Source organism: Neofelis nebulosa, chromosome 11 (assembly GCF_028018385.1).
Source record: "Neofelis nebulosa isolate mNeoNeb1 chromosome 11, mNeoNeb1.pri, whole genome shotgun sequence".
NCBI classification, from domain to species: Eukaryota; Metazoa; Chordata; class Mammalia; order Carnivora; family Felidae; genus Neofelis; species Neofelis nebulosa.
This window is the reverse complement of record NC_080792.1, coordinates 87349017-87371374: the sequence shown is the minus strand read 5'-3', so window position 1 is coordinate 87371374 and position 22358 is coordinate 87349017. Positions and strand designations below refer to the sequence as shown.

General features: G+C 41.1%; 1 protein-coding gene across 2 annotated transcripts in view; it reads left to right on the top strand.

The window, feature by feature from the left end:
- The first annotated feature begins 1452 nt into the window (after window positions 1-1452).
- ATP2A2 (ATPase sarcoplasmic/endoplasmic reticulum Ca2+ transporting 2) overlaps window positions 1453-22358 on the top strand; it is a 59143-nt gene continuing 38237 nt past the window's right edge. Inside the window, exons 1-5 of one of the 2 annotated variants that reach the window (XR_009250501.1) lie at window positions 1453-2103; window positions 2817-2834; window positions 2922-3004; window positions 11042-11146; window positions 15005-15143. Coding sequence is in view for 1 of the 2 variants with exons in the window: in XM_058691278.1 (XP_058547261.1) it covers window positions 1986-2103; window positions 2817-2834; window positions 2922-3004; window positions 11042-11146; window positions 15005-15143 (463 nt within the window). In the remaining variant the exon portion in view is untranslated. The remainder of the gene's footprint in view (window positions 2104-2816; window positions 2835-2921; window positions 3005-11041; window positions 11147-15004; window positions 15144-22358) is intronic. The other variant, XM_058691278.1, reaches the window with a different exon arrangement.

The following is a 22358-nucleotide window of genomic DNA, read 5'->3' as shown; positions in this document are numbered from 1 at the left end:
TTTCCACCTTGCTTCTCTCAGCGCATTGCCATACACTAGAATTTTGTTTGTGTGTTTTGTGTAGGGTTTTGTTGGTCCTTTTCCAAGTATCAATGAAAACTGCACGCCAGCCTCCACTCCTTGGAAATAATTAAATGAAATGACGTGCCCGATTTTTTCAGCTGGGTAATGCACTGTGATTTGCGTCTGCTGAAGGAAGTCATCTTAAGACCTGAGGCTGAGCCATCGGGGACAACTGAGGTGATTTTTCTCTGCCTTGGCTCTTGCGGATGGCACACTATCGCCAAACACAAAAGTAGACTAAATGCTTCATTCTGCGACATATTCGCTTAAGAAAGCTGCTCTTTGTGATGCGAATATGTTCACCTTTTGTTCACGAATTCAAGGCAGAGGTCCCTTCCCGTTTAGTAATCTAACTTTACAGAAGAAAAATGCCCTTTATTTTGCTGTCACCTAGGTTTTGTACAGACCTCTGCAGCAAGTCGTCTGAGGTTTAAGAATAGGTTGTGGATTAAAGTCCTTCTTGCTCCTAGTGGGGAAATTGGAAATCTAGAAAACAGCCTTGATCTTAATGCCCAAGCGAAGCACCTTCTAGCACAATTCTCATTATTTAGCAGTTATGGTGGCATAGCCTGTGACACGTATCACAGGCTGTGTGAGCTATAAAAATTAAAACCTCCTCCCCCGAGTGGGATTTCTTCGGTCAGAGCACGCAGACCCCGCTGGGGAAGGGCTGACATTTGTGTGCGGTGGAGCGCTCGGCTGGGGGTGTGGGATGCGGTATTCCTGAAGCGACACATTCGGGCCGTGTGGGAAATGAACTGCGGAATTCCTCCCCTTGATTCCTGAAGGGGGCTCTGAAGGAGACAGATTAGGATGCAGAGTGCGGCCCGGGAGGCGGAGGGCGAGGGGGCGAGCCAAGGACACCAACCCGAACGCGCTTCGGAAAGCCCAGTGCGGAGCGAGTTCCCAGGTTCCTCGGCCTCGCCTTCCCCACCACCCACCCCCGCCCAAGGCTCAGGCTGACCCCGAAGGGCAGGCAGTAATCCTCAGGGCAGCTAGTGCAGGGGGCCCACCGTGAGCCCTCGACCTCCCCGGGGTCTGTCCGTGAGTGAGCGGGGTTGAAGACGGATGGAGCCCAAGACCCGCCGAAAATCCGCCCTCCGCCAGCCGCTGGCTACGGCGCGTACTGCGCGAGCGCGGTCCGGCGCGCGCCGGCCTCTATCCGGGTTCCTGGGGGCGGTGCGCAGGAGGGGGCGGGGCCTGCGCGGCGGCGTGGGCGCGAGTCGCGCGGGAGGGAGGGAGCCGAGGGGAGGGGGCGGGGCCGTGCCGCCCGCGCCGCGCTGGGCCCTCTCGGCCAATGAGCGGCGTCCACATGCTGCGGCGGCGGCGAGAGGGGAGGCAGCGGCGGATAAATGCTATTAGAGCAGCCGCCGCGGAGCCGTCCCCGACGCCACCTCCTTCTCCTCCGCCGCAGTTTCCTCTGCCGCTGTCGGGGGTGCGGAGCTGAGGGAATAGGGCGAGCGCGCCGCGCACCACCCTGCCGGCTCTCTGCCCTCGCTCCGTTCCGCCCTCAGGGGTCGGCCGCGCGCCCCCTCCTCCGGCCCGGGTGGGGCCGCGAATCACCTCGGGAGAGCGCGGAGGGGGCTCTGGGGCCGCGGCCTGCGCTCCCGGTGGGCGGTTGAGGGCAAAAGAGGCCCTCCCTTCTGACGAGGGGAGGGAGGGTCAGGAGCCCCCCACCGCCCAGCTGAGCCAGGGGCGTGCGCCGGCGAGGGCCGGGCTGCGAGAGGGGCGGTTGTCTGGGGGAGGGGGCGCGGGGTGATTCAGCGCCCGGCGAGGCGGAAGCGGCCGCAGGAGGAGGAGGAGGGGGGAGAGGCCAGTCAGCGCCTGGGCGCCCAGGGTGGCACGAACCCGCGGCCCGAGTGCGAGGCGGAGGCGAGGAGGCCGCGGGGACTGGAGGCGAGGCCGGCCGGGCCCCCGCAGCCATGGAGAACGCGCACACAAAGACGGTGGAGGAGGTGCTGGGCTACTTCGGCGTCAACGAGAGCACAGGGCTGAGCCTGGAGCAGGTCAAGAAGCTCAAGGAGAGATGGGGCTCCAACGGTAGGTGCCCGGCGCCGGGGCTGCAGGGGCCCCGCGCGGCCCGGCGCGGGCCCGAGAGCCAGGGAAGATGGCTGACCGGGCTCCACCTCGTGGGTCTGGGCTCCGCGCCCGCCGAGGGCTGCAGGCGGCGGGTCGAGCCCGCGCGCGGGCCCCGCGGGAGAGGGGTTGCAGGCGGGGGCGCCGGGGTCTGGTCTGCGCCTCCTAGTTCTCGCGCCTCGAACCCTTGACCTTCCCCGCACACAGCTAGCTCTCCGGCTTCCCGCACGCAGCTGCGGGCCCCGCTGGAGAGACGGACGAGTCTCCTGCAGCTGGGTTGTTCCCTGCGAGACATTTTCTCGTCCCCAGCCAGTTTATGAGGCGTCGTTGCAGTTGAGAATGCCTCTAACCGTTCTTGTACTACCCAAAGTTACACATCTGGCAGAAGTCATGACATAGCTGAAATGACTCCTTGTTTCGGGAGCCCTGTTTAGGTAGCGATGAGATTTTATGCTTCGGGGTAGACCTAAGGTATTGGTTACGGCAAATACTGCATGTTTTCTTGGGGGTACTATTTTAGTATGGTTTCTGTTACAAGTGGTTGAATGTTCATATACCTAGGTATGTCTTTCAAAGACAGTGGTAATTTTAGGAATTCTCTTTTGAAAGACCATGCTAATTTTTTTTTTTTTTTTCCTCCTTGTTGACACGTTGCCTGGCGAATTTCTGCATTATAGAGTTACCGGCTGAAGAAGGTGAGTAATCTTAGCATGTTCTTTTTTTTCTCCCCTTTGTGTTCTGATGTTAAGATGACATTTACAACAAATGTTTGTTTCTCACAGGAAAAACCTTGTTGGAACTTGTGATTGAGCAGTTTGAAGACTTATTAGTTAGAATTTTATTGCTGGCAGCTTGTATATCTTTTGTAAGTATAAAGAAACTTATTTTCTCTCAGAAAGTTGACTCTGTTTCATAGATGAAAAAACAAGAAACAGATGTTTATTGGGTGACAATGTTATATTTAGAGATTTAAGCTGTGTCTCCATTTTTTTTCAACTTCAGTATTTTAAAATTATAAACAAAACACTTGAAGCCATTTGTGTTGTAGAAAATCAATGAATGCCTGACATTGACAGTGCAGTTAGAAATTGTTGCCAAATGGCACAGGGTCTTATAAATTTTTGTGGTTTATGAGATTTTAACATCAAAAAGTTCTTTATCGGGAGGTCTTTTTTCTGTTTGGGTTCTTCCACTGTGTAAGATCACACTAATATGATGTTGGGCCCTTTGTAGTCTGTAAATAGAACTTACAAAAGGAATATTCCAGTTGCTCTCCCTTCCTGGTAATGGCAAGGTGACAGTTGTTTCTGACAGTGACAAGAATGATGACGGCAGTGATGGCACTACTGTTGACCAAATTTGGTCACTGACCTTCAGGGTGGTATATTTATCTAAATTGGACCCCTGTCTTGAGTGACTCCTAGGTAGAAAGAACAAGGTTCAGTACAATTGGTTCTACATCTTAAAAATAAAAACAAAACATATAGTGTTTTTTCTTGTTCTGTATGTGCTTACCGAATTGAGTCCTGTATGGTTGCTAAGAAACTAGTGAAATGCAAAGGACTACAGCAGAAACAGGGTGATGGGTTGGTGAGGATATTTCTAGGTTATATTAACATTTTTTTTCTGTTCAATATTAATTTTTTATTGCATTTTTTCTTGGGCAGTGGACTTCTTGGTAGTTTTCCTAAAAATGGTCATGAGTAGGACATAGAAGTTCCTAATCCTAACAGCAAGGGATGACTTTTGCTCTTTTCTTCTTTTTCTCTTCCAAATTTTTATTTAAATTCTAGTTAGTTAACACATAATGTAATACTGGTTGCAGGAGTAGAATTTAGTGATTCATCACTTAAATATAACACCCAGTGCTCATCATAACAAGTGCTCTTCTTAATACCCATCACCCATTTAGCCCATCCCCCACCCACCTACCTCCCTCCATCCACCGTAGTTCTCTTACCATTACGCTTTTGTTTTAAATTACAGTATATTAGTCTTATAAAATAGGATGGGAAGTGATGGGAAGTGAAATTCACCCAGTGTAATATGTTTTTTCAGGCTTCACAAAATTGACAGAGCTTCAAGGTTTCATTTTTGTATGTTTGTACATATGCAAGCCCCAGAAATCTCCTTTGTTCTTTATGACAGCCATATCGTAGAAGACTATTTTGAGAACTAAGTAAAAAGGAAGCAGTGGGCACCTCTTTAGGTGAGGGGGGAAATTTGGTAAGAGGTGAGTTTTTTGGAGTGATACTATTTACAAATTCTATCATGCCATTTGGCAAAGTGATATGTAGCTATTAATAATAATTCAGTCCTCAAGAATGTTTTCTACGGTTTTCATTGAATAAAATTAAGAGAGTGTCATAGCAAATCATTCAGCATCCTGAATTACTCTATACCTCTTAACATGTCTGTCTGTTCTTGATTAATTCAACACCACCCACCCCTCCACCCTCCCCCACCCTTTCTAAACGGCTGCTGCCTTACCGATTAAGATAAAGGAGTAGAGCTGTTTGATTAACCAGTTTCAGTACTTTGTCATGGCACAAAACAAATAATACATTTGGGGTAGTGTAATGTTTATGTTTAAGCTAGCTGCATAATTCTGAAGTAGCCTCAGCGTTGGTAATTAAAATACGGGGGTTCAATAACATTATCAAGGACCCCTTAGAATAAGTCAGCTGGTATATACAGGGCAGAGAGGAAATAAATTTTTTTGAGTTATTCTGTGTGTGTAACTTAAGGCAGTGTTGTAACATCACTGGCATTATTTCTAGTAAACAAGCTCTTGGATATTTAGATTGTATAGGATCTCTTGAGTTGCCAGTTTTGAATGACTTTATATTAGCACTTTGATTTAGTAATGTATGTGAGTTTTACTTTGAAGAAAGGATCTTCTAGTTTCTAAGCATTTTCAAATGGGTTTTAAAATACCTGCTTTAATTTTATCATAGGGCAGGGTGTTGGATTTTTATAGCTTTATAGAGCTATATTTTGGAATTGAAATTTGAATTACCTTTTTGGTAACTACTCGGAGTTAATGCTCAGGAAATGAACTGGGTGACATTTTTATTTTATGGGTTGATAAAGAAAAATAATAAATTTTAGGAAATACTGTTAGTTTGCTTTGACTTGGTTGATCAAGACATTTCGGATTTAAAACTTGCTTCGTTGATTTTCTTTATGTGGAATTGGCACTATTGCTACATTGTGCTTGACCTTTTCATTCCTCTTTTCTTTATCTTTCAAAAGATCACTGAGTCTTTTTTGTGGTAATCTGTTTATTCCTATGTAACAGGAGAATCATGGTAGAATATTCATGCTCTTTTGGAAGAGTGAATAGGCAGTTCTACAACATTTACACGATGTATGATATATCCTCAGGTTCGGCTGAAGTTAAAAAGAAATATTAGGCGTTATTTATTTCAGATGTCAGACTAAGTGTTAACTGTAGGAAGCTACATTAATGTTTTACACTCATGACCTGTATGGATAAAGGGTTTTTTTTTTTTTTTTAATGTTTATTTTTTGAGAGAGAGAGAGAGACGGAGCACGAGTGGGAGAGGGGCAGAGAGAAAGACAGAATCTGAAGCAGGCTCCAGGCTCTGAGCTGTTAGCAGAGTCCAACATGGGGCTTGAACTCGTGAACCACGAGATCATGGCCTGAGCTGAAGTCGGATGCTTAACTGACTGCACCACCCAGGTGCCTAGGGATAAAGTTTGATTAACTTGTAATGTTCACCAAATATAAGTAGTTTTTGTTTTCTTTATTTTTTTTTTTTAAGTTCACTTGGATTGGAAGAAGTGAGTTATCTCTGTCCCATTGCGTATAAAGTAACATTAGAAATTCCTTAACTTGACATTTAGGACCTGCTGTCCTTTCAGTTTGTCTTTACGTCCTCCTTGGTCACAACTTTGCCCTTCATTTAACACATCATATGGTTGCTTACTGGAATACCCGTTCTTTTCTCTTTCACTGCTTCATTAGGTATTTATTGAACACCTGGGACATGGCACAGACGCTGGGGATACAGCATTGAACAAAATAGGCAGTCTTTGACCTGGAGCTGACATTCTAATGGAAGCAGATTATAAACAAGTAAAACATGTAGTCTGTTGGACAGTGATGGAGAACTAAAGCAGAGGGATAAGAATATGAGGAGGGAGGAGTGCAGTTTTTAAGTAGGGCGGTCAGAAAAGTCTTCCAAGAAGGTGACATTAGAGAAAAGACCTGAAGGAGATGAGCAGGAGGGCCATATTTGCCTCCTCTGTATCCATGAAGTCCTCTGTGATAACACGGCTTGTCAAAGTTTCTCTACCCTCCATCCCCCTGTCCCCACCACAGCTACTTCGATGGATTCTGAAATGCTACTAAAACTTTCTTAGAGCAAGGCATTTTTCAGCTTCTCACTTGTAATTGAATAGTTTGTTTTTCCTTCCTCCTGGGCCCTTTAAAAGGGATTCTTAATATTTTTTAGAGCCTAGGTTAGTGCTTTTGATAGAACAGATAGATACTTGAGTGAGTTTGTGTTGGTAGCATTTTCAAAATACAGAAAAATGTAGATCTGTTTTCTTAGAACCATATAGTCAAGAAGTGTTTTATATAATGTAGTGATTTTATTTTTTTCCCTGTATTTTAATTTCTTACTTAAAAAAAAAAAAAGATAAAATGGGTAGTTTACTGATGGGTTTAATTTATTTAGAGCCTTTCTTTAAAATATTTCGAAAGGTGAATGTGTGTTTTTCTTTTTTTTTTTTTCTTTTTAAATATTTGTTTTAGAGAGAGCAAGACTGAGCATGAACAGGGGAGGGAGAGAGAGAGGGAGACACAGAATCCCAAGCAGGCTCCAGGCTCCAGGCTCTGAGCTATCAGCACAGAACCCGATGCGGGGCTCGAACCTACAAACCCTGAGGTCATAACCTGAGCTGAAGTCGGACACTTAACCGACTGAGCTGCCCAGGCACCCATGTGTTTTTCTTTTTAAACATTATATTCTCAAATCTAAAAACAGTATTTTTATTTTTTTTAAACATTTATTTTGAGAGAGAAAATATGAACAGGGTAAGAGCAGAGGTGGGGGAGAGAGAGAGAATCTCAAGCAAGCTCCATGCTCAGCACAGAGCCTGACATGGGGCTCAATCCCATGACCCTGGGATAAGTTTTGTGTGTGGATCAGAAGAGAATATGGTCTAATTCATACTTTTTTTTTTTTTTTTTAATGGCTGATAGAATTTTTGTTTTCTACCCTCAGAAAATTGTCATAACATTTGTTGGTGATACTTTTTTCATTCTTGTGTAGCATTTAACTTCCATTTCCTCTTTAAAACTTTTTTTTTATGTGAACTTTTTCATTTATTGAATAAGTGTTTGAGTATCCAGTGGCATCGCAAGTTTCTTAAGGATAAAGGAGGAATGCAGGCCAGTGCCCTTGGTCTTAAAAATGTGCTTATGCTCTCTCTCATTGTCTTTTTTTTTTTTTTTGGATCTTGTTAAGAGCTCAGTACATTATCCCAACATGGAGCTAAGATAATGGAGTCACAGAACCATGACTGTCTCCCACTGGAATATACCTTTTTACCTTGGATTAAAATTTGCTTTTTTAAATTTTTTTTAATTTTTTTTCTTTTAACGTTTATTTATTTTTGAGACAGAGAGAGACAGAACATGAACAGGGGAGGGGCAGAGAGAGAGAGGGAGACACAGAATCTGACACAGGCTCCAGTCTCTGAGTGGTCAGCACAGAGCCCGACGCGGGGCTCGAACCCACGGACCGTGAGATCATGACCTGAGCCGAAGTTGGACGCTTAACCGACCGAGCCACCCAGGCGCCCCATAAATTTGCTTTTATTCATTAAACTCTGCTCTCCAGCGTCTTTTGGTTGTCACATCAGAAATTACTGTGATGTGCAGAGATCAGTCTTAACAGATAACTAGACAGCCTGTCCTACTGTACTGAAGCAGTTTAAACTGTAGTTGAACATTCATTAGTAAGTGGTTACCTTGAATAGGACTGGCAAATTTGAAACTTTGAACTTGCTGGATTATATAAGCCCCAGAAGATTGGTATTGGTACTGTATTAATAGTGCAAAGCAAAGGAAAGAAGAAACACTCTGCCTAATATTATGCAGAATAGTGTTGATTAAGTTGGTTACTTCTTACCCTGAGTGTTGAAGTTCATATACTCCCCTTAGGGTCTTGTACCGCAAAAGTTGTATGAAATTTTGTTTCATTCATTCATGCCTCTCTACAGTAAATAGCATCATCTGTGTACCAGAGACTCTTCTAGGCCTCTGGGGATACAGAGGCGAACACAAGGCAATATAAATAGTTATTTGTGTTCACCTATTCTCAGTAAAGATTTTTAGGAACATTCTCCCTCATACAAACATTTGTATAACTTGGGATAAGCCGTAATTATGAACTAACTGTGCTGTAATGTCAATAAGGCATCTTTCACCAAAATGAAAGATGCCTGTGCTGCACACTCCTCCTCACTCCCTTCCACGTCTCATGGGATTTTTCATTTGTCAGCAGCATCATCCCACATACACTGGAAGTTTTCTTTACAATAGAACAAACCATGAAGGACCGCATAATATGATATGAACCTGAACAACTGGATTGGTTCCTACCAGTTAACGAAATATGGGTTGATCTTCACTTTGGACTGTAGCATTTAATTATTTGGCTTATTTGTGGTTTCAAAACAGACATTTTAAAAAGTATTCAGGAAGTTGATGGTTGTCTATTTTAAGTAGGTTCAGCACTAGCCTTCCACCCTGAGAATTTGCCTACTAGTTTCTCATCAAACAGTAGTTAATATACTTGTAGAACTTTCAAATAATTATGAATGCCTGGGTATCTTACACATAAACATTTAAAGTCATATAGTGTTAAGAAAAGGCTACTACATTGTATAGGTTAGGATTTTTACGTAAGTGATAAATACTATTTGTGCAGAAGAACCACACGTTTCTTGAAAAGTAGAGATTTGGTCTGATAGTCCTGTCCTTTGCTCTAACTCTTAGGGGTTATTGCTTTAAGTTTGTTCCTTAGGACTAGCTGCCAAGAGGGAAGTTCATACCCTTTTTAACAAGGTGTGAAGCTTATCTTACAGTTGCTAATGCCTCACTGACCTTTGGAAAGGTCCTAGTTACTCTTCAAGTTGAGCGATTTTTCTCCCCCAAGAGCTAATTAAGTTTCTTATTTCTGATATGTTCTCCTTGGCAAATGTTTGAAAGGCTAGTATCAAAGCAGCTGTGATCTTGCATCTATCAAAATTTATAACTTCCTAGAGAAGTTTTCTTTTTGGCACTAGGCCTGACCTTAACACCAGGAATGCCCTGTTGAAAGCTTGTGGCAACATTTATATTCATTCTGGTTTTCTGCCTGCCCTGGTTCTCTCACTAGCTGTCAGTGGTCATTGGTACCTATCAGAACCTGGTCCTCGTGTCTCCTGGTTTTTTTTCCTGCTCAGGTTGATATTTCTTGTTCATCATTCCCCTATCTTGCAAAATCCATGTTGGGCCTGGCCTTATTCATCTCTCTGATTGTTTACTATGTTTCCTATATGTGTAAAAGCTCACTTTATAGTATTCCACTAAGTATAAACATAGATGGTTTCATTATTGCCATGAATCCTATCCCACTGTATTAAAAAGTATCAAAACCAGTACCTTTGATTGTTTACTAAATAGATTTAAAGAAAAGGTTTTATTGTGAAACATGCAAGCATGTTAAGCAATGTTAAAGGCAAATCTTATCTCCTAGATTGAATATTAGATACATTTGACATCCTTTCTGGATTGGCAGTTTTTTACAGAAATGAGTTTTTAACCATTTTAGATGGCTCTTTTACTGTGTTCTTTATCATTAAAGATTTGTTGTGTTGGGTTCTACCACCTTAAGTTTGCTCAGTTATGAAGTTTATTGTGGCTCTCTTAACTCGTAGCTTTTATGTCCTGACAAGGTTATGGTTGTGTGAGCTAGAAATTAGTTTTCTGCTCATTTTTCTTGGGGCAGTGTTCTGTGTCCAGTTGTAAATAACATTTTTGGACTTCGGTCATCTCTGAAGTGCTGTATTGCTATACTGTCATATGTAGGATAACCTTCAAAATATATTCCTGATCAGAACAACCTTGAGTATTAAGAGGCGACCTATAATAGAACCACTGAAAATAACTGGGACATTATCAGGTTTTGCACTCCAGAATTTTGAGTCCATGATCAAGGTTTTTGTTTTATTTTGTTTTTGTAGAGATGCGGGGAGGGACAGAGAGGTAGAGGCAGAATCTTAACTAGGCTCCACGCTAAACACAGAGCCCAGTGGGGGCCCAGTCTCAAAACCATAAGATCATGGCCTGAGCTGAAATCAAGAGTCAAACGCTTAACTGACTGAGCCACCCAGGCGCCCCTCACAATATTTTTACTATAAGTTTATGTCTGTGGGTATTATTTGATATTAGTTGATATTAATTTGATATGATTTGATATGAAGCAAGTCAGCAGAGTTGTGGATGATTGCCTTTTATTTTAACAAAACCAAGAACTTAAGTTTTACTTCTGAATATATACATATAAAATGAATGGGATTTAATTCCCAGAAATCATTTTATTTGGATTTTAAAACAGTTATTATGTGAAAAGTTAGCTTTTGAAGGGTATTAAGAAGTTGTATAGTTTCGATTCTCAAGAAGTACTGTGAGCAAGAGACGTAAGCCCGTTGTTTATGTCCTTACATTTTGCCACCATTTGTTTCTAGGGACTGTAAGAAAAGAGACTTGGTATATTACAATTCCGGTATATTACAATTCCTTTAGTGCTCGGCACTTCTGGTGTAAAGTGGCACTAAGCCTAAAAACACATTACAGTTCTAACCCATGCCATTTCTCTTCTAGGTTTTGGCTTGGTTTGAAGAAGGTGAAGAAACAATTACAGCCTTTGTAGAACCCTTTGTAATTTTACTTATATTAGTAGCCAATGCTATTGTGGGTGTATGGCAGGTAAGCAAAATTATGCAGTGCTAGATTTTAGTAATTTATGTAAGTGAGTTAAACTGTGTTAATCTGTTTTTTCCTTATGTGTTAACTAAAAAAATCTGGAGAGTCTACAGGTGTTTTTTCTTTTGTCTGTTTGTTTAATGGCAACATTTTAGACCTCTCCTGCATGTATATAATTTGCTGTTAAAATTGCTCATCCTTCATGGTAGCATGGAGTTAAAAATAATGGATGAGAGAAGCTACTTAAGAAAAAAACAGAAAATTTGAGATCCACTATCTTTGTATTTCCTAGCTACTTCATTTGAAAAATTTCATAAACTCAATGTCAGTTTTATCTCCTTGGATTTTTGGTGGTGGTGGTGTGTGTGTGTATATTTAGCAATATAAATTGTTTTCCCTTCAGAGCATGCTCCTGGCTATTTTCCCTCAGTTGCCTAGGCCTTTCTGACTCACAGAATGGAAGCCAGTGTATAGAACCATAATATAATGGGATTCCTACCCACCCCACTTTTTGTAATTAACTGTTCTGTAGATACCTACTTTGAGGACTTCAGCTTACTAAGACTGTTGATGTGTTTGATTTTTTTTTGTTGTTTGAATATATTTTAACAGACTGAGACTAATACTTCAAATTCATTTTAAGTATTGATATTTAAGCATGCATATAATCACCCCTTTCAGGACTAAAATAGAGTGCGTCTACAGTCTTAAGTGGAAACATTTTATAATCATACTTAGCCCTGTTAGAGTTTAAACTTCTGATCTTATAAATGAACATGAAGGTCTTTGTATAGTGGGATCATATAGAAAAGATGACCTATTTGGAAGAAAATTTTAATGGTGCTGTTCCTTTTAATTTCGTCTAAAATTGTTTATATTTAAGTAGAAATGATCCCTTTGTGAATATGGCCTAGACAAACAATACATGGCATTAGATTGTGCTTCTCAAGCTAATATATATTTTCCTATTAAATAATCACTGCCGGTTACGAGGTAGATACTACATGCATTCCCATGTCATTGTTACAGTGATCTTGTAAGGCAAATGATATTCCCATTTGACAGATGTGATGTTAAGGTCCACAGTGATTAAGTGACTTTTTAAGGGCCATACAGGTAGGATGTAGAGTATCTGGGGTTTGAATCCAGCCTCAGTCTGATCCAAATTCCAAAGTAAAATTTTACACCAGTTTTCACAGGACTTTTATGTTTATCTTAGTTTAATTTATTTTTTTTATTTTATTTTTTTTTTTAACATTTATTTATTTTTGAGACAGAGCATGCACGGGGGAGGGGCAGAGAGAGAGGGAGACACAGAATCGGAAACAGGCTCCAGGCTCTGAGCCATCAGCCCAGAGCCCGACACGGGACTCAAACCCAGGGACCATGAGATCGTGACCCGAGCCCAAGTCGGACGCTTAACCGACTGAGCCACCCAGGCGCCCCTATCTTAGTTTTAAAAATAACATTTTTAGGTCTTAATCTCATTTACGTAATATACAGAATGGTATGAGTATTACTGAAGGGTGCTTGCCTTCTCGAAGTAGGGAAAGTAGAAATCCAGTGCAAGGTAGTATTGGGAGGTGGGGGGGCCACATACTGCTGGCCAGTGTCATCAAAGAAGGCTTCTTACAGAAGGTGACAAGTGATTGGGAGCTATAGAGAAACCAAGCTTTGTTCCAATTTTAGTATGTATGTTGCCAAAGTGAATGCCTGATACAACCTATTTGAATCTGAGATCATTTGTTTCCCTTTTCCACTCCTATGCTCTAAATATTCCTTTTGATTGTTTGAGTTGAAGGAAAGGCTTTTAAAGTAATTTTAATTGGCATCTTTGTCCTTGGGGTCTGAGATAATTTATCTTTAATGCTTCTAATTTAAATGTACCTTTGCTAATTTTTAGTAGAAGTAAAATACAGTGCTCTTGGGACATTTCTTAACCTTGAGCAGTCTAGTTAAACTCTACGTGACATGACCTTGAAGGAGAGAGAAAAGGAATTAAAACTGCCACAGTGAATAAATGGGAAGGGGTAGTCCTGCAAAATAGTTTCACATTTGACTGATTGAGTAGCAACAGTGCTGAGAATTTACCCTTTCTACACTATCAGTAGCATTTGAACTTAATTAGGGTTAAATGTTCTAGTAGTTCTGTTTTAAGGTGATGCAGGTGATATTCTTTAAGCAGATCTTATATGGGGTTGAAGTTATTTTTATTATGAGGTCCCCACATTTAACATCTTTTATACTTTTTTAGGGATGCATACATTAAAAAAAGTGAGACCTGGGGCACCTGGGTGGCTCAGTTGGTTAAGCGTCCGACTTCCGCTCAGGTCACGATCTCGCGGTCCGTGAGTTCGAGCCCGAGTCGGGCTCTGGGCTGATGGCTCAGAGCCTGGAGCTTGCTTCCGATTCTGTGTCTCCCTCTCTCTCTGCCCCTCCCCCGTTCATGCTGTGTCTCTCTCTGTCTCAAAAATAAATAAACGTTAAAAAAAAAAAAAAAAAAGTGAGACCTATGCTATTAGCTTTCAGGTTTTTTTTTTTTTTTTTTTTAATATTTATTTATTTTTGAGACAGAGACAGAGCATGAACGGGGGAGGGGCAGAGAGAGAGGGAGACACAGAATCGGAAGCAGGCTCTAGGCTCTGAGCCATCAGCCCAGAGCCCGACGCGGGGCTCGAACTCATGGACCGCGAGATGGTGACCTGAGCTGAAGTCGGACGCTTAACCGACTGAGCCACCCAGGCGCCCCTAGCTTTCAGTTTTGAGTCCTCTCAATTTCACTTTAAGCAGGTTTCAGGATTTTTCACAACAGACCACAATTCTTAGAGTAGGGTAAAAAATGAGATCACCTGGTATTGTGCATAAATTCTGTTCAAATAAAGGTTAAATTGAGCTTTATATCAGAAAGCAAAAAGTGAGAAATGAACCTTGTCCTTCGTGCACTGAGTAGCCCTCTTGGGCATGCACTGTGTCGATTTGCTCCTTCACTTCTGATTGCTTAGTCTCCAAAATGAGAGAAGACAAATGGCACATGTGCTTTTCTTTCTTCTTTTTTTTTCTCACCCCCTTACAGGAACTTTCCCATAGCTTTTTTTTTTTTTTTTTAAGCATTACTCATTTTGATTTCTGTATCTTTCATCTCGAAATTTGGAAAGAAAAACTGTGTGGCTAATTTTTGATATGTTCATATGCAGTATTACAATAAATATGGTATGGGACTGGCAGTTCTCTTATGAGACTCCAGCCATTTATTGGTTTTCAGTACTGTAGAAAGATCTCCTAGAAATTGTGAGATGTAACTTGATGTTTTTTTTACAGGTGATGACCTGTAGCATGTACTGTGTGCCAGAACACAGTCTAAATGGTTTGTTAATCCTCACAGTGCTTGAGGTAGTAGCGTCAGTGTCTAAGCTTTGTAGGCACCAAACCTTGTGCGTTGTGTAACTCATACACAGCCACATAGCTGTTAAGCGAAAAAAGCCTGCAGTGACCCTAAGCAGTCCATCCTAGACCAGCACCTTTTACTGAGACAGGATCGATTTCAGTGGTGTGGCTGTGTTTGGAGGTGAGGGCCATGTTACATAGTGGGCTTGGGGATGACAGATTCTGTAACGGCTTTCCCTGTTGTTTTATTCCCTTATCCTTCTTAGGGTGCTTGGCTTCTTCGTTTTCTAGCACAGAATCCTAAGAGCCTAGTGTTTATCATCTTATGATGTGTATTAATAAATGTCATGAATGTGCATCTCTGGTGTCTTTTTTTTTTTTCTTTTTTAAGTTGAGAAGTCTGAAATTTGATTCCTTGGAATAAAATACTAATTTGCAGTGGTGGGTATATGTTCATTGTTTTTATCTTTTTTATAGGAAAGAAATGCTGAGAATGCTATTGAAGCCCTTAAGGAATATGAGCCTGAAATGGGCAAAGTATATCGACAGGACAGAAAGAGTGTACAGCGGATTAAAGCTAAGGACATAGTTCCTGGTGATATTGTAGAAATTGCTGGTGAGTTGAGTTTTTCATTGTCTTATCTTAGATTGTATATCTGAATGCAGTTCCATTTCTCAAAGCTCATAATTAAGTGTTTTAAAAATATGCTCATGTATCAATTCTATCAACAGGTTTTGGTGATTTCCAACCAAATCAAGTGTTCTCTATATTTTGAGGTGTTTGGCACCTCCTTTGTGTTGTATTCATAAAGTTTGTTGTAAATAGCGTTTTGAACTATTGTACTTACTTTTGGTCCATTGTAGAACACTAGCACTAGTGAAATAGTGAACTTAATCTCAATTTAACACTCAGTTGTAGTGAGCAATTTGGAATACTAGTTGAGGGCTACATAGTTTTTCCTGTTTTGATTCTTGACACAATGTTTAGTCATACTCGTAACTATCAGACTAAGTAGATGGTTAAGAGTAAGTTCATGGCTCTAGGGGCGCCTGGGTGGCTCAGTTGGCTATACTTCCAACTTTGGCTCAGGTCATGACCTTACGGTTTGTGGGTTCCAGCCCCACATTGGGCTCTGTGCTGACAGCTCAGAGCCTGGGGCCTGCTTCCAATTCTGTGTCTCCCTCTCTCTCTACTCCTCCCCCACTCTTTCTCTCTCTTTCTCTATCTCTCTCTCTCAAAAATAAATTAAAAAATTAAGAGTAATTTCATGGCTCTAAAAAATTCTGCTTTAGAATACTTTTACAAAACACAGAGCCTGAGGTCTTGGCCTGGGTTCTGTGGGTGGGCTTCAAAGAGTTTGTGAATCCAAAATGCAGGGCCAGAGCTCTCCACAGATCTTAAAGGGGTTCGTATCCTCATTGCTCAAGATTGGTGCCATGTTTTTAGGTGGCCCAGGATGCTTAGAACTAATAAGAATAGTCTAGGCTTTTTGCTGGAGATACTATATTGGATAATTCACATTATCCTGGTTTTTCACACCTTTCTTAGCTCAGAATATTTTTTACCAGTTGTCCCTTGAACAATGCAGGAGTTGGGGCACTCAAGAATCCACGTGTAACTTTTGACTTCCCAGAATTTAACTACCAGTAGCCTGCTGTTGGCCTTATGCAGAACATAGTCAACACGTGTTTTGTGTATGTTTTATATACTGTATTCTTAAAGTAAGCTAGAGAAAAAATGTTAAAATCATAAGGAAGGGAAAATACATTTATAGGACTGTGTTGTAAATAAAATCCACATGGAGGTGGACCTATGCAATTCAAACCCATGATATTCAAGGGTCAGTGGTACTCAGTTTCTTTTTGTGAATTGTCTTGGTAATGCTTCACACTGGCTTGTGATGAAGTTGTTCTTTGTCATCATTGTGTTTTTCCTTTTAACGAACAGGATTCAAAGTGCTACATCTCTTGGCCTGTGTTCTGTATTTTTGGCCTCTGAAAGGAAATTGCCTTGTCATAGGTATTCTCTCATCCATAATTTTTCTTTCTTCCAGGGAAGGAGCAGTGTTGCATATATGCCAACACGTTGATTTAATTGTGTTAACAAAAGTACAGCTCAGAATGAAGTGGGCCATTGCATTTTTTTTTTTTTTTTTTTTTTTTTTTTTTTTGAGAGAGAGAGTGCAAGCAAGGGAGGAGCAGAGAGACAGGGAGAGAGAATCTCAAAGCAGGATCTGTGCTGTCAGCGCAGAGTCCGATGTTGGACTGGAACTCAAGAACTTGAGATCATGACCTGAGCCAAAACCAAGAGTTGAACACTTAACCAACTGAGCCACCCAGGTGCCCCTGGATTGAGTGATTATTTATTTATTTATTTATTTATTTATTTATTTATTTCGAGTAATCTCTACACCCATTGTGGGGCTCAAACTTAGGACCCTGAGATCAAGAGTTCCATGCTTCACTGACTGAACCAGCCAGGTGCTGCCCCACTGGATTTTTTTTTTTTTTTTTTTTTTTTTTTTTTGACAGTCACAACAAAGTTTATTATAATGAGAGGCAAGGCCGACCTATCGGGACCAACACTCTTGATAAGAGTGCGGCCTCTCGAACAGCCGGGGTACAGAGTTGTTTTGTTTTGTTTTTTTTCTTCAATATATGAAATTTATTGTCAAATTGGTTTCCATACAACACCCAGTGCTCATCACAAAAGGTGTCCTCCTCAATACCCATCACCCACCCTCCCCTCCCTTCCACCCCCCATCAGCCCTCAGTTTGCCCATTGGATTTTTTAAACTTACTTAAAAAAATAAGAATATTGCAACAATAGTACAAAGTTCCCACATAGCCTTTACCCAGTAAATGTGTTAATGTTTTATCACGTGAGCATTATTCTCTTTCAGTCTGTATCTATACATTTACACCTTTTTGTCTGAATTATTTGAGAGTATATTGTAGGCATGATGCCTTTTTAATCCCCAGTACTTGAGTGTTTATAAAATCAGGAACATGTCCTCAGTATAAGTCCAGTACAATTATCAAAATCAGGACATGGATACAAAACTTTAATCTACAAACTTCATACCCATTTTACCATTTGTCACAGTGGATTTTATGGCAGAAATATGAATTAGGGAATTCTGCCTGTGATACAGAAAATAGGTCAGAATGGAGAAGGCTGGAGATAGGCTATTTTGATAGCGTAGGCCAGAGGTAATGAGACCCAAGACATAACGAGAGCTGTAGCATTAAGAATAATGGGGGATTTTGTTTATGAATAGTGGTTCTTAAGCAGAGATGCACATCAGAGTTGTCTGGGGGCACTGTCTTTAAAGTTTTTACGAGGTCCCAACCCAAAATAACAATCTCCCTTGAGCATGGAATTATAGTCATTGTAGTTTGACAAATGAGTCTCAGATTTTGATGGAAAGTGACAGGTTTTAATAACCATATGTGTGTATGGCACTGACTGGGCTTCGCATGTAGAATCGGAGCCACTGGCCAGATTTCTAGCTTAGGTGACTGGATGGTGTGGTGCTAGTAACTGGGGAAGGAAACATCAGAGGAAGATAGCTTGTCTTCCCAGAAATAGGAATGTAGTGGGTGCAGTTGCAGGTAACATCGCCTAAATCTCTTTATGAGATTTCATTTGACTTTGTGTGTTTTTCATTTCTCCAGTTTAATCTGGTAATAAACTGTTCAGCCAGTCAAAAAATATTTTAAGAATTTTTGTGCTGGTTAGGCTATTTTAGTATATTGAATCTATATGAAAAGTTAGAAATTATGACCAAAGTGTTTATCCTGAGTTTGCATCAGTAGATGGCAGTGGTAAACAGCATCAGAGGAAGCTGTAACTTTGACTCTCAAGGCATCTTCCCTTTGGAAGAAATAGCTAGCTTCTCTTTTGATTTGTCTTTTCCTCTCAGTCCAGTCCAGGCTTTCCCATTGCAGTGTGTCACTCTAACCATCTACTTAGCTGAGAGAAGCTTGGGAGTCATCTTGGTCCTTCCCTCTCATTCTTGAAGACCAGTTGATTCTGTTTCCAAAACACCCAAATTTGTGAAATTCTGTTTCTTCAGTCAACAGCTCTCCCCGGGACTGTCCTTGTGTTCTGAATGGGCTCTGGGTTCTTTTTTCACTCACCTTCCAGTCCTTTCTCCATGTAGCAGCCAGAGCAGTTTCCTAAAGGTCCTACTGTTGACTCATCTGCTAAAATTCTTCAGTGGCTTCCTGATTGCACCTGAAATATAAAGTGCTTTTTCACCTAAGAGACGTGGCATCATATGGCTTCTGCTTGCTTCTGTGATTTCATCTTAGGCCACCCACTGTGCTCTAGCCATTCAGGCCTCTGTTTTCAGTTTTCAATACCACCAAACTTTCCTGGCCTTTTTTAGGAAGTTAAGCAGATTTTATGTAATATATTAATTTGTCCAATGCACAGATCTCACCACAGCAAAGTTTTGGTTATAGCCCTGATCTGTCTGACTCTTGTTGCCCAATGTGAACTTTCATTTCCTATTAAGTAGTGTTTTGTATGTTGTGTTCGATGGTTTAGGAACGATAAATATGATTGATTCAGTGTGTGTGACCTAAGCTCTCCAGTCTACTGGAGTGTCCTTTATTTGCTAATGTTGTGGTAAAAGACATAATATAAGGTTTACCATTTTAACTGTTCTTAAGTGTACGGTTCAGTGGTATTAAGCACATTCACATTGTTGTGCACCCATCACCAGATCTTTTCCAGATCTCTTTTCATCTTCCCAAACTGAGACTTTGTTCCCATTGAACCCTTACTGCCTTTACCCCCTTCTACCTTTTGGCAGCTGCTCTCCTTTCTATTCAGAATACAATTGGTTTAATATTAAAAGATGGATTTAATTCCTTCATCTTAGATGAATATATTTACTAGTAACTATTCTGAGCAGTACACACCCTTAAACCTATTCTGCCTTCACCTGTTTTCTGAATCCTTAGTGGGGAGTGCTGACAGTTCTAACAGTTTAACACTTTTTCCTTCCAGCTCTTCCCCCCCACTATACACGAATTGTTAAAAAAGCATGTGCGGTGCTTGAACATTGGCCTCTTGTATACTACTCGTGTTGAATTTTGACCATTCTGGTGGATGCAGAGCAGAGGTGATTCCTAGTTTTAGATAGATGCAAACATTTTATTAAATACTATTATCATCCCACTAGGCAGTGAGCACCTTAAGGGCAGAACAGTCACACATTGTACTCTACTTGCTGAATGTGTGAATAATAAAATGAAACTTGAAATCAGAAGTATGTGGTTGGTTCACCTAATAAAAACATGATTATTGTGCATCTTCTGTACAGAACAGATAATTGGAAGTCTATATGCATACACTGAGTAATGTTAGCGCTAAACTTAGCTTGTGTGCCAATACTGTGAATGGTTCCAAGTGTTTGGTTCTTAACCATCAGCCACTCGGTAGATGTGTACAGATGAAGGGGGTAAAGGGCAGTAATTGTTCAATGGGAACAAAGTCTCAGTTTGGGAGGATGAAAAGAGATCTGGAAAAGATCTGGCGATGGGTGCACAACAGCGTGAATGTGCTTAATGCCACTGAACTGTACACTTAAGAACAGTTTAACACTTTACAGTTGAGGAAACGGAGTCTCTGGTTTATTGCTGTCTTCTGTAGTTCATGTGCTAGAGAATATACAGTGTATTTAATGTACACACAGCAGGTATATCAGTCCTATCTTGATGGGTTGGAGGTCCGGGTCACCCTTTTTTTTTTTTTTTTTAATTAATTAATTTTTTTTAAGAGAGTGAAGGGAGGAGCCAAAATCAAGGTGCTCAATTGACTGAGCCACCCAGGTACCCACAATGTTTTTTAAACAGCTTTATTGAGATGTAATTCGCATGCAGTAACATTCACTTTTTTGAAGTGTACAGTTAAGTGGTTTTTAGTATATTCAGAGTTGTGCAGTCATCATCACTATCTAATTTCAGAACATTTTCATCCCCTAAAAAAAACTTCATACCCATTAGCAGTCGCTTCACCTGCCCCTTGCCCCCAGGCCCTGGCAACCACAGTTCTGTTCTGGATATTGCATACAAATGGGACCATACAATATATGGCCTTTTGAAACTGCCTTCTTCACTTAGTGTGTTTTTTCTTTTCAGAATTCATCCAGGGGCACCTAGGTAGCTCAGACATTGGAGTGTCCAACTCTTGGTTTTGGCTCAGGTCATGATCTCACGGTTTGTGAGTTTGAACCCTGCATTGGCTCTGCACTGAGAGCGTGGAGCCTGCTTGGGATTCTGTGTCTGCCTCTCTCAAGATCAGCTTCAAAATAAAACTTTGGGTTTTGATAAGAATTATGCTGATTGTATAGATTGGTTTGGGGAATATGGCCATCAACATTAAATCTTCCAATGCAGGAAAGTGCTACTTGGTGATCATAGGATGTCTTTCCATTTATTTAAGCATTCTGTTGTTCACTGTGTACAAGTCTTCTAAGTATTTTATGCTTTTTTTGTGTTTGGAAGGTATGTATAATTGGAATTGTCACAATTTCATTTTCAGATTTTTCTTTAATAATGTAAAATTGATTTTTGCGTATTGCTCTAATACTTTGCGATGTTGCGGAAATCCTAGTAGTTTTTCAGGAGCTCCTTAAGATTTTCTGTATATAAAAGATCGTGTCATCTGCAAACAAATACATTTGCATCTTTCCAGTATGGGTGCCTTTTATTTCTCTTTCTTGTGTAATTGCCCTAGCTAGAATTTCCAGTAGAGTATTGAATAGAAGTGACAAGAGCAGACATCTTTGTCTTGTTCCTGATCATAGGGGGGAAACCGTCTTCTGTCATGAAGTCTGGTGTTAGTTGTGGCTTTTGTAGATTATTTTAATCATGTTGAAGCCCAATCACAATTTAATTTTTAGGTTGTCAGTATATTTTTGTTTGGTAACTTTTCATGGTGGTTGTATATCCGTGTCCAAATTAGAAATTGCAGTTTTGGGGCGCCTGGGTGGCTCAGTCGGTCAAGCGTCCAACTTCAGCTCAGGTCATGATCTCAGAGTCTGTGAGTTCAAGCCCCACGTCGGGCTCTGGGTCCGAGCCTGGGGCCTGCTTCGGATTCTGTGTCTCCCTCTCTCTCTGCCCCTCCCCTGCTCACGCTCTGTGTTTCTCTCTCTCTCTGTCAAAAATGAATAAACATTAAAAAAAAAAAATTGCAGTTTTGCTGAATTACGAGAAGCAGTGGGTCATTGAATTGGGTAGGCTGTAATTCTTAGACATTTACGGTGAGTTGTGTGGAACGTTTAGGAAAAACTTCCTGTGACTGCTTTACCTGAGCCAGATAAATAAGTATTTATTTTTAAAAAATATACATGTTGAGGCTTTTTAACTTCTACTTTTATTAGGTTAGTAGTCTAATTGTGTCATTTGTCATTTAGCCCAATAATTTGGTTCTGTGCAACTATAGAGATGAACAATTTGAATTCTAAGTATACATCGAGATTATCTCTTGCCAGGTGGCCTTGGCAGTGCCAGTGTACTCTCTACATAGCCTGAAGGGATAAATGGCATGAATTGTGGTTTTATACTTGGTAACTTTTATGCTTTAAATTAGGAAATTAAGTTTGAGGAATTCTGGGGCGCCTGGGTGGCGCAGTCGGTTAAGTGTCCGACTTCAGCCAGGTCACGATCTCACGGTCTGTGAGTTCGAGCCCCGCGTCAGGCCCTGGGCTGATGGCTCAGAGCCTGGAGCCTGTTTCAGATTCTGTGTCTCCATCTCTCTCTGTCCCTCCCCCGTTCATGCTCTGTCTCTCTCTGTCCCAAAAATAAATAAACGTTG